This window comes from Cyanistes caeruleus, chromosome 27 (assembly GCF_971803275.1).
Source record: "Cyanistes caeruleus chromosome 27, bCyaCae1.hap1.1, whole genome shotgun sequence".
NCBI lineage: Eukaryota > Metazoa > Chordata > Aves > Passeriformes > Paridae > Cyanistes > Cyanistes caeruleus.
The window spans coordinates 1,362,458-1,375,418 of NC_141727.1; the positions used below are offsets into that span (position 1 = coordinate 1,362,458).

Below are 12,961 nucleotides of genomic sequence, written 5' to 3' on the forward strand. Positions count from 1 at the left end.
TCGGCACCCTGGGCTGGGTGCCATCGGTGATCGGGGGGCCGGGAGGACACCCTGGCTGAGCCCCTGCGCTCGTGGCACAGGTGAGCACACACGAGCGGGCTCCACATGGGCTCCACATGGGCTCCACATGGGCTCCCAAGGCCCGTGGGTGCTGATGGAGGATCGTGGGTGCTGCACCAGGGCCCCAGCCCCGGCCCAGCGCGCTGGGGCCGCCCCAGCTCTCCGCACATGCCACCATCGATCACCGTCACCTGCGCCCACCGGGGCGGCTCGAGCAGAAGCCAAATATTTGACTGTGCAAATTGGCGGCCGGATCGATTGTGCTGCGGCTGGCAGGGGCTCGTGACAGACGGACACTCCTCCTGCTGCACCCCCTGCTCCTGCACCCCCTTATGAACCGGAGCAGCCCTACCTGGAGCACCCCCTCCCTGGGGCACCCCTTCCTCAGAGCATCCCCTTCCTGGGGCACCCCATTCCTGAAACCTCCCTTTCTTGGAGCTCCATCCCTGGAGCATCCCGTCTGTAGTGTCCCCCCTCCACAGCGCACTCCCTCCCTGGGGTAACCCCTTCCCCAGAGCACCCCTTCCCTGCTGTACCCCGGTCCTAGAGCCCCCCTTCCTTCGTGCACCCACCACGGGACCCCCGCTGGGGCAGGGGGTGGGGACAGATGTCCCCCCACGAGGCTGCAGGGACAGGGTGATGTCCCCAGGTGGGAACTGGGTGGGCACCTCAATACCCACAAAGGGGAACAGGCGGGAGGGGGCGAGCGTGGTGTCACTACACGGCACTGGTGTCACCAGTGTCACTGCATGGCGTCTGTTGTCACAGGTGTCACTGCCACTGCATGGCCCCCCGGGTGTGGCACAGTGTCAGTGTCACTGCACACCTCCCTGGGGTGTCACACAGTGTCACCGTGGCTGCACAGCCCCACTCGTGTCACACGGAGCTGCTGCGCAGCCCTGCGGTGTTGCACAGCTTCACTGTTGCTCCCTGGAGTGTCACATGGTGTCACTGTCACCGCGCAGTGCACAGGGTGTCACTGTCACTGTGGGGCCGCCGGGTGCCACGCAGCGTCACTGCAGCTCCCGTGGATTGTCACACAGAGTCACCGTCAGTGCCTGGTGCTGGCTCTGTCACACAATGGTATGTCACTGCGTGGCCCGCGGGGTGTCACCCACTGTCACCGTCACTGCCGGCCCACAGTGTATCACCCAGCGTCACTGTCACTGCGTGGCCCGCGGGGTGTCACCCACTGTCACCGTCACTGCGCAGCCCGGGGTGCCGCACACCGTCCCCGTGCGGGACACTCCGCAGTGCCACCCCCTGCACACGGCATCGCTGCCACCCGCTTGTCACATCGCGCCCCCTCCGTGTCACACCCCACCGGCCGTGGGGCACCCCCGCCACAGCCCAGCCGCTCCCGCAGCCCAAATCCCGGCCACTCCCACCCCATGTCCCCCTGGGGGGACACGTCCCCGAGCCCTCTCCTCCAGCCACGCGGCCGTCACCTCCCAGCACTCACCGCTGGCGCTAATTAGCTGCCGGTGTTGTCAGCCCTTAATTGCCGCTCGCTGGGAGGGTGACGGGCCCCGCCGTGTCCGTAATGAGCGGCAGCGTGACGGGGACAGGGACGGCGGATGTGCCACCCACACCTCGGCCTCCCCCTGCCTGCGGCCGGGCTCCCCCCGCTGGGCAAGGGACAGTGCCAGCTGTTGGGCTGGGACACGCTGGCACGTTGCTGGTCCCGGGGCCAGGGCAGCCGTGGCCAGCTAGGCAGCCCCTGGGACCACCAGCCAGCCGCAAAGCTGGCCAGACAAGCGGACAGACAGCTGGACAGACAGCCTGACTGCTGCCAACCAGCCATCTAGCCAACTGGCCAGCCAGGCAACCAACTCAGCAGCCAGCCCCCCCTCCCCAGCCAGCCAGCCACTGCCATCCGCTCACTGCCAGCGAGCCAGCGGGCCACCAACCACCCAGCTCACCTCCCAGCCATCCAGCTGTCCTTCAAGGCCACCCCACAGCTCCCCCTCCCTGCCCACAGCCGAATGTCCCCTTCCCATGGCCCCTTCCAGAGCCCGTCCTGCGGACACGGTTGGAATTTGGGGCACTGTCACCGGGGCAGCCTGCAAGCGGCCACTCCGTCCCCAGGCCCGTCCTCCTGGGCTGACATTGGGCTCATTGGTTGTGTCCAGCTCTGTCTTAATTTCAGCTGAGCCACTCCGGGGCTGAGCCACGGCTGCAGGGCCGGGTGGCAGGTGCAGGGGGGCACAGTGTCCCTGTCCCCCTGGCCAAGCCCGGTACTATGGGCAGTATCTGCCGCAATGCCAGGAGGGGAAACTGAGGCACGGCACGGTGCCGGCCCCACGAGCCCCCTGCCCTGACTCGGCCACCCTCACCCCTCCCCAAATCCTCCTCCATGAGTTCCACAGCGAGCGGGAGGTGGGGAGACCCAGCCACCCCCGGCCGAAGCTGCGCCCCTGGAGCATGGATTGTCCCCTCCCCGCTGGCGGCGTCCCCGACACGGCCCTGCCGCCCCCGCTCCGCGCTGCCAAAGCAAACAGCCGAGGGCTCGGCCGGCATCGATTCTGCGGGAGCTGCTGTTTGCTTAACCTTTGCAGAGGAGCGGCGGGCGGCGAGCGGAGCTGCAGCCACCGCAGCAGCCACCGCAGCAGCCACCGCCACAACAGCTGCAGCCACCGCTGTCCCTGCAACAACCGCAAACACTGCAACCACTGCAACAACAACTGCAACAACTGCAACAACCACAACCACTGCAACCACCACCACCACAACTGCAACCACTGCAACCACAACTGCAACAACCGCAACCACTGCAACCACTGCAACCACTGCCACAACAGCTGCAGCCACCGCTGTCACTGCAACAACCGCAACAACTGCAACCACTGCAACCACCACCACAACAACTGCAACAACCGCAACAACTGCAACCACGCCACAACAGCTGCAGCCACCGCTGTCACTGCAACAACTGCAACCACTGCAACCACTGCAACAACAACTGCAACAACTGCAACAACCGCAACCACTGCAACCACCACCACCACAACTGCAGCCACCGCCACAACAGCTGCAGCCACCGCTGTCCCTGCAACAGCCGCAACAACTGCAACAACTGCAACAACCGCAACAACTGCAACCACCACCACCACAACTGCAACCACTGCAACCACAACTGCAACAACCGCAACAACCGCAACAACCGCAACCACTGCAACCACAACTGCAATAACTGCAACCACTGCAACCACTGCAACCACCGCCACAACAGCTGCAGCCACCGCTGTCCCTGCAACAACCGCAACCACTACAACCACTGCAACCACTGCAACCACAACTGCAACAACCACAACCACTGCAACCACCACCACCACAACTGCAACCACCGCAACCACCGCAACCACCACCACAACTGCAACAACTGCAGCCACCGCCACAACAGATGCAGCCACCGCTGTCACTGCAACAACTGCAACCACTGCAACCACCACCACCACAACTGCAACAACCGCAACAACTGCAGCCACCGCCACAACAGCTGCAGCCACTGCTGTCACTGCAACAACCGCAACAACTGCAACCACTGCAACAACTGCAGCCACCACTGCAACAACTGCAGCAATTGCAACCACCGCAACCACCACCGCAACAACTGCTGCCACCACAGCCACTGCAACCACTGCTGCCACCACAGCTGCTACTGCCATCACCATCACTGCAGCCACCACTGCAGCTGTGACATCCACTGCTGTCACCGCTACAGCCACCACTGCAACAGCCACTGCCACCATTGTGGCCACCACAACTACCACCGGAGTCACTGCTGTCACTGCCATCGCTGCTGCCATCGCTGCTGCCATCGCTGCTGCCATCACCACGGCAGCCGCTGCTGCTGCCACCTCCCACCTTTGTCCCTTTCCCGACTCCTGCACTCCCAAACGTGGCCCTTTGGAGCTTTGTCCATCCCTTCCCTGTGCCCAGGTGGATGGAGCTGCTTTGAGGGGCTGCACTGCTCCCCCTCCCTGTGCAGGGCTTGGGGACAGGGACAGGGAGCACCTCGGGGGCTCCAGCCGGTGTCACCTGGGGTACTGTGCCCATCCATACAGTGCTGCTGTCCCACAGCAGTGCTGAGGCTGTCCTGGTGGTGGCCAAGGGTGGTGGCCTTGCCATGGGGACAGAGTGGCCCAGAGTGATGCAGTGGCCTGGGGTGGTGGCTATGCCAAAGGGACGCGATGTCCTGTGGCGACAGGGTGACCTGGGGCTGTGTCCCTGCCACAAGGATGCAGTAGCCAGGACCAGGGATGTCCCCTGACCCTCTAGGTGAGTCAAGCAACCAGCGTGAGCCTGTCCTCCCTCTGTGTCCCCTCCATGGCCACCCTGTCCCCACGCAAAGCCCCCTGCCCACCCGGGCCACGCCATCCCTGAGCTGCTGGTGACTCACGCAGCCCGTGACCTCGTCAGGCGTATTTTTAGGCGCTTGTTAAAACAGAAAGATAACGAGGAATAGGGGGGTGTGGAGGGGGGGGCGACAAAAATGATGGCGAAAAGAACCAGGGAGACAGCTGGTGACATAATGGTGACAACTTTGAGGGGGGGATACGGAGCTGGCAGCACCCCCACCCCAAAATACTCTCCCCCTTCCCAGCCTTGTAAAGCCCCCAGGAATAATTGCCTCCTTAAAGGCAGCTAATTGATTTCTGCTCGCTGATTAAAGCCTCTGCGGGAGCCGGGGGACATGTGGGGGCGATCGATGACTGTCAAACGTCCCCTTGGTCCCCTCTCTTTTGAGGCGGGGGTGGGGCTTGTCCCCCGTGTGTCCCCTGGGGTTTGGGGCTATTGCACAGGGATAGGGGATGCACCCCCAGGGTCTTTTTTGGGGACAGGGGGGATGATGACCCTATGAACCTCACAGATGCCACCTCGGTGTTGTCACCCGGGGCCAGCGAACCGCTGAGGTGAGTGGCGCTGGGAGCAGCCCCAGGCCGCTCTACGCCCGTGTGTCCGTGTCCCCCTCCCCCGTCCCCGCGTCCTTCGCTCACCCCCGGCGCTGGCGGCGCCTGTCACTTGCCATCGCGTCCTGCTGTCCCCGCCGAGGCTGATGGAGATGGCAGGCGACGGAGCGGGCGCAGCCGCGTGTCCCCGTGTCATGAGCCCGCGGGTGCTCGGCCCCCGGGACGGCTCTTTCGGCAGCCCGGCCGTGCCCGCGGTGGCACCTGCGGGTGTCCCGCTGTCACTGTGCCCGCCAGCGGTGACATCCCGACCCACGGACCCACGGTTGACGGCGATGGATGCTTGGCCACGTGGGTGTCACCCGGGCTGTCCCAAAGCGTGGTCCCTCGTGGGACGGGAAATTGAGGCAGGGGGTAGCGGCGGGCCCTGGGGACCATCCCCCGCGGGTGTTCTTCTGTGAGGACACAGGTGACGGGTCCCAGGGGTGTCCCCAGCTCCACGGGGACGCTCGGAGAGCTCGGGGTCCGGCGTGGGGACAGGGCGTGGCTCGGGAGACCACGCGGGGCCGGGGCCACCGAGGGATCCTGCGCTCTTGAGGGGGTCAGTGGGGCAGCCGGTCCCACCTCCGTGCCTCAGTTTCCCTCCCTCGGAGGGAGGGGGTCGCGGGTGGGGGGGGCGGGGGCGTTCTCGTGGGCGCGGTTAACAGAGGCGGGGGCGTGTCCTGGCGGGTGGGCGTGGTCAGGGGGCGTGTCCTCTCGCTGGGTGGGCGTGGCCCGGCGGGGTGGGCGTGGCCCGTGCGGCGCGGGGCGCACCGGAGCCAGCGGAGCGCAGCGGAGCCGCCGCCGCCGCCAGCCCGAGCCCCCCCGCCGCCGCCGCCGCCGCCGCCCTGCTCCCCCCCGCCGGCACCATTCCCTCCCCCGGGCGCCAGCGCGCCCCGGCCGGGCGGCGGCTCAGCCTGGGCCGGAAAACTTTGCTGGCGGCCGCGGCGGGGGTGGTGATGGTGTTGGTGCTGGTGGTGCTCATCCCGGTGCTGGTGAGCTCCGCCGGTACCGACGGCCGGTACGAGATGCTGGGCACCTGCCGGATGGTCTGCGAGCCCTACGGCCCCGCCGCCCCACCGCAACCGGCCGAACGCGGCCCCCTCCCGCCGCCCTCCACCCTGGTGCAAGGTCCTCAAGGCAAACCGGGGAGACCGGGGAAACCGGGACCGCCTGGACCGCCCGGAGAACCGGGACCGCCGGGGCCGGTGGGGGCGCGGGGTGAAGCCGGAAGACCGGGACCCCCGGGATTACCGGGACCGGGGGCTACGGGCGCAGTGAGCGCGGCCACCTACAGCACGGTGCCGCGGGTCGCCTTCTACGCCGGCCTCAAGAACCCCCACGAGGGCTACGAGGTCCTCAAGTTCGACGACGTGGTCACCAACCTGGGCAACAGCTACGACGCCGCCTCGGGCAAGTTCACCTGCGCCATCCCCGGCACCTACTTCTTCACCTACCACGTCCTGATGCGCGGCGGCGACGGCACCAGCATGTGGGCCGACCTCTGCAAGAACGGGCAGGTAAGGGCTGCCCGTCCCGGCCCCCCCTGCGGGAGCGGGAGCTCTGCTGTCCCCAAGCACGGGAGAAGGGCTACGGGCGCTTCCACGGGGTGCCCCGTCCTTTCCTGGCCCCAGCGATGTGTCCTCTGGGTGTTCCATCCTCCTCCTGGCCCCAGGAATGCACCTCCAGGTTGCCACAACCTCTTTGTGCTGATGATGGACTGCGGGTGCTTCCCCAGGGGCCATGTCCTTTTCCCAGCCCCAGAGATGCATTCCCAGGGTGTCGCATCCTTCTCCCAGTGGCAGTGATGGGCTCTGGGTCCATCCCCAGGGTGTCACGTCCTTTTCCCAGTGGCAGTGATGAGCTCTGGGTCCATCCCTGGCGTGCTATATCCTTCTCCCAGACACTGACATGCACCTCTGGGGTGCTTTGTCCTTCTCCCAGTGGTGAAGATGGGCTCTGTGTGCTCCCCCAGAATGCCCTATCCTTTTCCTGTACCCCCAGGATGCTCCGTCCCTCTCTCGGTGACAATGACGGGATTTGGGTGCATTTCCAGGGTGCCACATCCCTCTCCTGGGAGCAGAGTTGTAACCCCAGGGTGCCCTGCTCTCCTCGCAGTGACGTGATGGACTCTGGGTGCACCAAGGGGGGGCTCTGTCCTGCTCCCATCTCTGGAGCTGCCTCCTCACTGTGCCCCATCCTTCTCTCAGTGCTGGAGATGCTCCCCCAGGATGCTCCTTCCTCCAGTGGCAATGACAGGCTCGGGATTCGTCCCCAGGGTGCTCCCCGCGCTGAAGGAGCGCCCCATGGGGTGCCCTGTCCTTCCCCAGAGCAGTGCAGGGCTCCGGGTGCACCCCTGGAGTGTCCCATCCTCCTCCGACTGCCAGACGCTGCCCCGCGTGCCCTGTCCCTCCCCCAGTGCTGGGGACAATCGCCATCAGCCCCTGACGTGTCCCCAGGGGCTCCCTCAGCTCTTTCCTTGGCCACGGAGATGTTCCTTGTGGTGTTTTGGGGCACCCCCACAGCGCCCCCGGGGTCCCCCCGGCCATGCCATTGTCCCCGCTGAGGTCCCTGGGGGTCCAGGGCTCCCCCCCCGCGGGGACAGCGGCCGCGGTGGCCTCGAGGGGGGCAGTGCCCGCCCCGCTTTTGGGGGGCTGCACCCCCAGCCCGGAGCCGGCTCTGCTGCTGGGTCAGGAGACACGGGCTGCGTGGGGACACCGCGGGGGACACACAGCCCGAGGGTGGCTCCATCCTTCCCCCTCCCCGCTCCCGCATCCTCCCGACCCCATCCCGCTGGAACCCCCAACGCCAGGACTCAGCCTCACCATCCACACGCTTTTCGGGTGTCCCTTTTCCACGCCATGTCCCCCTCCCTGTCACGACTCGAGGGACCAGATGTGGCTGTGACCCCCGGGCTGTCACCCGAGCTCAGTTCCCCCGCATGGCACCGCATTCCCGCGGGCTCCATCCCCTCTGCTCCCGCTTCCCATCCTTTCCTCCGGCATCACAACCCGCGGCGCATCCTTGTCCTGAGGATGCAGGACCCCGAATTAACCCCAAACTGAGTTATCAGCCCAGAAACAGCCGGGCTGTGAGGCAGGGAGTGCGAGCCTTGTCACGGCCACGCCGCTTCACCCCTCGGCTCCGAGCCCTTCCTTCCGAGCGGCAGCACGGCGGGAGCCGCTCCGCAGCTTTTCTCTATCCAAACAGTTCCAATTTCCTTTCATTTCCATTGCTTTTGTCCTCCACCGCCCTCCAGCCCTAAATTTTGGGGGGTTCCAGCGCCGCTTAGCACTTCTGGCCCTTTCTTTCAAGCAGCATCCGTGGAACTCCGGACTAAGCACCCCAAAAACTCACCTCGACCCTTTCGCCTCCCCCAAAATATTTTTGGGGATCACCCCAGACCTCTTTACCCCCCCAGCTCTGCGGGGCATCGACATTCCTGGATGATTTTCCAGAAACTGTGGAGCCCCTTGTCAAGAGGAGCCACACTCGGGCGGGCGATGCAACTTAATTAACTGCTTGTTAATTACTAACAAGGCATCGCCGCATCGATATCTTTAAAGAAGATTTCCCTCTCCCACAATGCCCCAAATAATTAAAAAATGGGGTTATTTAGGGGGTTCCTGCCAAAAATCCCCCATCCCTGGCATGATGTGCGATGCCAGTAGATAAAGGTCAATCCTGGCATCCTCAGAGCGAGTCAGAACTTGGGGGGCCCCCTCTGACCCCCCAAAAAATCCCCTGGGTGCTGCCGCTTTGGGGGCCGCCCATCACCGTTGGGTCAGGGCTGGAGTTAATGAGAGCCAGGGGAGCTGCTGCTGGTGGTTAATTAGCATTAATTATTATTTGTATTAGCCCATAGCTGAGGTGAGGGCAGCGGGAGGGGGGAGGTAGACGGACGGAGGAATGGATTGATTGATTGATTGATTGATTGATTGATTGGTAAACATGGCTGGTACCGGGTGGTTTTGCGGTCCCCAGGCTGCAGGACGGCCATCCACAGCTCAGGGAGGGTCACAGCCCCAGGGGACTGCTGGGGACAGTCCCCAAGGGTACAAAAGGACCTGCTGGGAGGTCCGGGGAGCACCCACTGCTCTGTCCGGGGGTCGGGGGGGCACCGGCGGCTGTGCCCAGGGGGGTCTGAGCGGGGGCAAGCTCAGCTGTGCTCGGGGGTGCTGCGAGGGCACCCAGAGCTGTGCCCGAGGATCCTGAGGAGCGCCTGCCACGGCCTCTGGGGGTCTGGAGAAGCAGCTGCTGCCACGCCGTGGGGTCCTTGGTGTCCCCGAGGCCCCAAGTGTCACTGCACATGGCAGCACCCCACTGTCCCCTGTCCTCCGGAAAGCTCCTGGGTGCAGCCACCTTGGGGACCGCTCCTGAGTGTCCCCAGCACCGGAGACATCCCCAGCATTGTCACTGGGGTCAGGGACAGCGGCTGCAGCCGAGTCCAGGCTGGGGCCACGGCTCCCACCTCCCGGCTGTGCCATGGGGAAACTGAGGCATAGAACAAGGGGGTGATGGCATGGCGGGGGGCCGTGGTGGCAGCCCCCCCTCCTGTGCCTCTGCGGTGCCGGGAGCGGCTCAGCCCGGCCCGGCGCTGCCATTTATCTTCCCTGGTTAGCGAGGGCTGGCGGGAGCGGTGACGAGGCGGATCCCTAACGAGGGAAGACGGATGGCACCGGGCAGCTCCAGCTGTGGCGGGGGGGACGATGGTGGGAGCCCGGCACCAAATGGCTTTTCCCGGTTTGCCTTCCTCACGGCTTCTTTCCTCACTCCTCTTCCTCAGCAAAACCCCAGGAGAGGCAGCGTCCCCTGGACATTGGGGACTGCCTGGGATTCAGGGTCCCCGCCGGGAATGGGGACCCTCGCGGTGGCAGGGCAGACAAAGGGTGACTTTTAGCAGGGTGAGCGTTGCTGGTGGCATGAGGGACACGGCTGCGTGGGCACGAGCAAATCCTACGGGACCGGCAGCCTGGCCGTCCCTGGGTTCCAGAGTTAACAGCGTCTGAGCCCAGCATCGCAGGCTGCCGGTGGGCTCGGGGGGTGCGGCTGGGGAGGAGCGGTCCCCTGGGGTCCCGGGGGCAAAGGACAGGACTGCAGGGGGACAGCCGTCCTTCTGTCCCCGCTCCGGGACACCGCAGCCGCCCCGCGCGAGCCAATTAAGAGCCGATTCTCTTCGGTTGTAATTAGCGGCACCTTCTCCCGGCGCAGAGCTTCTGCATTTCACTTGGGATTTCACCAGCCGCCTTGTCACTGTCACCCAGCGTCGCGATCTCCCCGCGAGGCGCCAGCGGAGATTTGATTACCCAAAGAATTCTGCAGCGGCAGCGGGCTCCAGCCACGGAACCGCTTCTGCAGGCGGTGACGGATCCTCTGGCTCTGCCAGCACCTGAGGCGAGGTTTCCTCATCTGCAGGAAACCTTTATGGGGGAGCATCCCGCCCCGCAGTGGGTGCGGGTCCGTGTGACGGGGGGTTCTGCTCTCACCACACACTCACGGTCTCTGTGCAGCTCCTGGGAAGGGCTGCGGGCTGCGCTGGGTCAGAGCTTTGGTTTGGGGCTGGGCTGGGAGATGGGTCCTGTGTCCCAGGCATGGTTCTGTATCCAAACCCAGAGACGGGGTCCTGTGTCCGAGCTGGGGTCCTGCACCCAAACCTGGATCTGGGGTCCCGTGATGGAGCTGTGGTCCCACATCCGAGCTGGGGTCCTGTGTCTGAGACATGGTCCCACACGGGAATCTGGAGCTGGGCTCCTGTGTTCGAGCTGGGCTCCTGCACCCGAATCCGGAGTCAGGGTCCTGTGTGAGAGCCGTAGTCCGTGTCTGACCCACGCTCCTGTATCCAAACATGGATTTGGGGTTCCGTGTCAGAGCTGCGGTCCTGTATCAGAATCCTGTCTGGGTTCCTGCACCTGAGTCCAGAGCCAGACGTGTCCGTGCCGTGGTTCCGTGTCTGTGCCCGCCGGGCCAGGGAGAGGCTCCACCCGGGACCCGCTCACGCACGGTGCGGGTTCCGGGGCCCCGGGGCGGGTGGATGTGATATGATGTGATATGATATGATGTGATGTGATGTGGTGTGGTGTGTGTGTGTGTGTGTCCCGTGGGATCCGCGGGCCGAGGTGTGCCCTGAGCCGCTCCCGCGGTGTCCCCTGGGCAGGTCCGGGCCAGCGCCATCGCTCAGGACGCCGATCAGAACTACGACTACGCCAGCAACAGCGTCATCCTGCACCTGGACGCGGGGGACGAGGTGTTCATCAAGCTGGACGGGGGCAAAGCCCACGGCGGCAACAACAACAAGTACAGCACCTTCTCCGGCTTCATCATCTACTCGGACTGAGCCCGGAACCGCGGCACCGCCCCCGGCAGCCCCCGCAGTGACCCCCGGCCCCACGGCATTCCCGTGCCGTGGTTTGGCTCCTGCTGCCCCCCGGCTCCCCCCGCTCTTGCCCAGCCCCACGGAACCCCCCGCCACGGTCCAGCCCACGGATTCCCCCGCTGCTCCCCGCGCTCCCGGCTGCCTTCGGTGCCCAGAACCCCCCTTTTCCCGGCAGCTCACACCAAGGCTGCCAATTGAGGGCTTGGGGCTGCAGAGGTTTGGGGGTGGCGAAAAGCTGCGGGTGCCCCCCGCGCTGCCCCACGGCACCCCCATCCCTGGCTGTGCCCCCCTTGTCCCGCCCCTTCTCTCTGCCCCCCGCGGGCGATGCCGGGGGTCTCGGGGGGGTCCGGCTGTGCCGGGGGGCTGTGCTGGGCCGGGGGGAGCCGCCGTCCTGCCCCCCCCGCCGGGGTGACAACATGGTAAAGCAGAGCTGTGATCTCTCCCCGTCTGCTGTGTGTGTCCCCAGTGTCCCCCACGCTGGGGACGGGATCTTTCTGCCACCACCACCCCCCATCCCGACCCCGCTTGGTTTGTCAAACCAGCCCAGCCACGAGAGGCTCCCTGTCCCTTCACCCCCTTCAGTGGGGCCGCTTGGGCTGCCACCATTACCATGGCCCTGTCCCCAGAGCCCAGGTGGCCCCATGAGGGGGTGTCCCTCGAGGAACAGAGCATTGCCACTGTGAGGGGACACGGTCAGGCCACACAGAGCCACTGGGACCCTCGGGCACACGCGCCCATCCCCGCTGCCTCGGCACGGGCAGGTGACAGCGGCCACCTCCGGAGTGGCTGTGATGGGATCAGAGGATGGGAGCACTGCGGTCACGGAGTGGCCTTGGGGACAGGACGGGGCTGGGTGTCCTCCTGGCTGTATGTGTGTGTCCCAGGGGTGTGTGTGTTCCCAAGAATGTGTTCATGTCCCCAGGTGTGTGTGTGTGTGTGTGTGTGTGTCGAGGGGGGGGGGGTGTGTCCCCAGGTGAGTGTTGTGTGTGTTCCAGTGTTCCAGGTGAGTGTGTGTGTGTGTGTGTGTGTGTGTGTCGGGAGGGGGGTGTGTCCCCAGGTGAGTGTTGTGTGTTCCAGGTGAGTGTGTGTGTGTGTTCCAGGTGAGTGTGTGTGTGTGTTCCAGGTGAGTGTGTGTGTTCCAGGTGAGTGTTGTGTGTTCCAGGTGTGTGTGTGTGTGTTCCAGGTGAGTGTGTGTGTGTGTTCCAGGTGAGTGTGTGTGTTCCAGGTGAGTGTTGTGTGTTCCAGGTGAGTGAGTGTGTGTGTTCCAGGTGAGTGTGTGTGTTCCAGGTGAGTGTTGTGTGTTCCAGGTGAGTGTTGTGTGTGTTCCAGGTGAGTGTGTGTGTGTGTTCCAGGTGAGTGTGTGTGTTCCAGGTGAGTGTTGTGTGTGTTCCAGGTGAGTGTGTGTGTGTGTTCCAGGTGTGTGTGTGTGTTCCAGGTGAGTGTGTGTGTTCCAGGTGAGTGTGTGTGTGTGTTCCAGGTGTGTGTGTGTGTGTGTTCCAGGTGAGAGTGTTGTGTGTTCCAGGTGAGTGTGTGTGTGTGTCCCCAGGTGAGTGTTGTGTGTTCCAGGTGACTGTTGTGT

The 12,961-nt window shown here is 64.9% G+C and overlaps 1 protein-coding gene across 1 annotated transcript; it reads left to right on the forward strand.

The window, feature by feature from the left end:
• Window positions 1-5,830: 5,830 nt before the first annotated feature.
• Window positions 5,831-11,449, forward strand: C1QL1 (complement C1q like 1). Its single transcript, XM_086864788.1, has 2 exons — window positions 5,831-6,529; window positions 11,164-11,449. Exons 1-2 carry the CDS (start codon window positions 5,969-5,971, stop codon window positions 11,341-11,343), a joined length of 741 nt encoding a protein of 246 aa, XP_086720914.1. The 5' UTR covers window positions 5,831-5,968; the 3' UTR covers window positions 11,344-11,449.
• The last annotated feature ends 1,512 nt before the right edge of the window (window positions 11,450-12,961 follow it).

What these genes read in the sequence shown, in the direction of transcription:
- C1QL1 (XM_086864788.1), top strand. Translation starts at nt 5,969, where the DNA reads ATGGTGTTGGTGCTGGTGGTGCTCATCCCGGTGCTGGTGAGCTCCGCC. An exon ending in ACCTCTGCAAGAACGGGCAG is followed by an intron (nt 6,530 to 11,163) that starts GTAAGGGCTGCC and finishes TCCCCTGGGCAG; the next exon opens with GTCCGGGCCAGCGCCATCGC.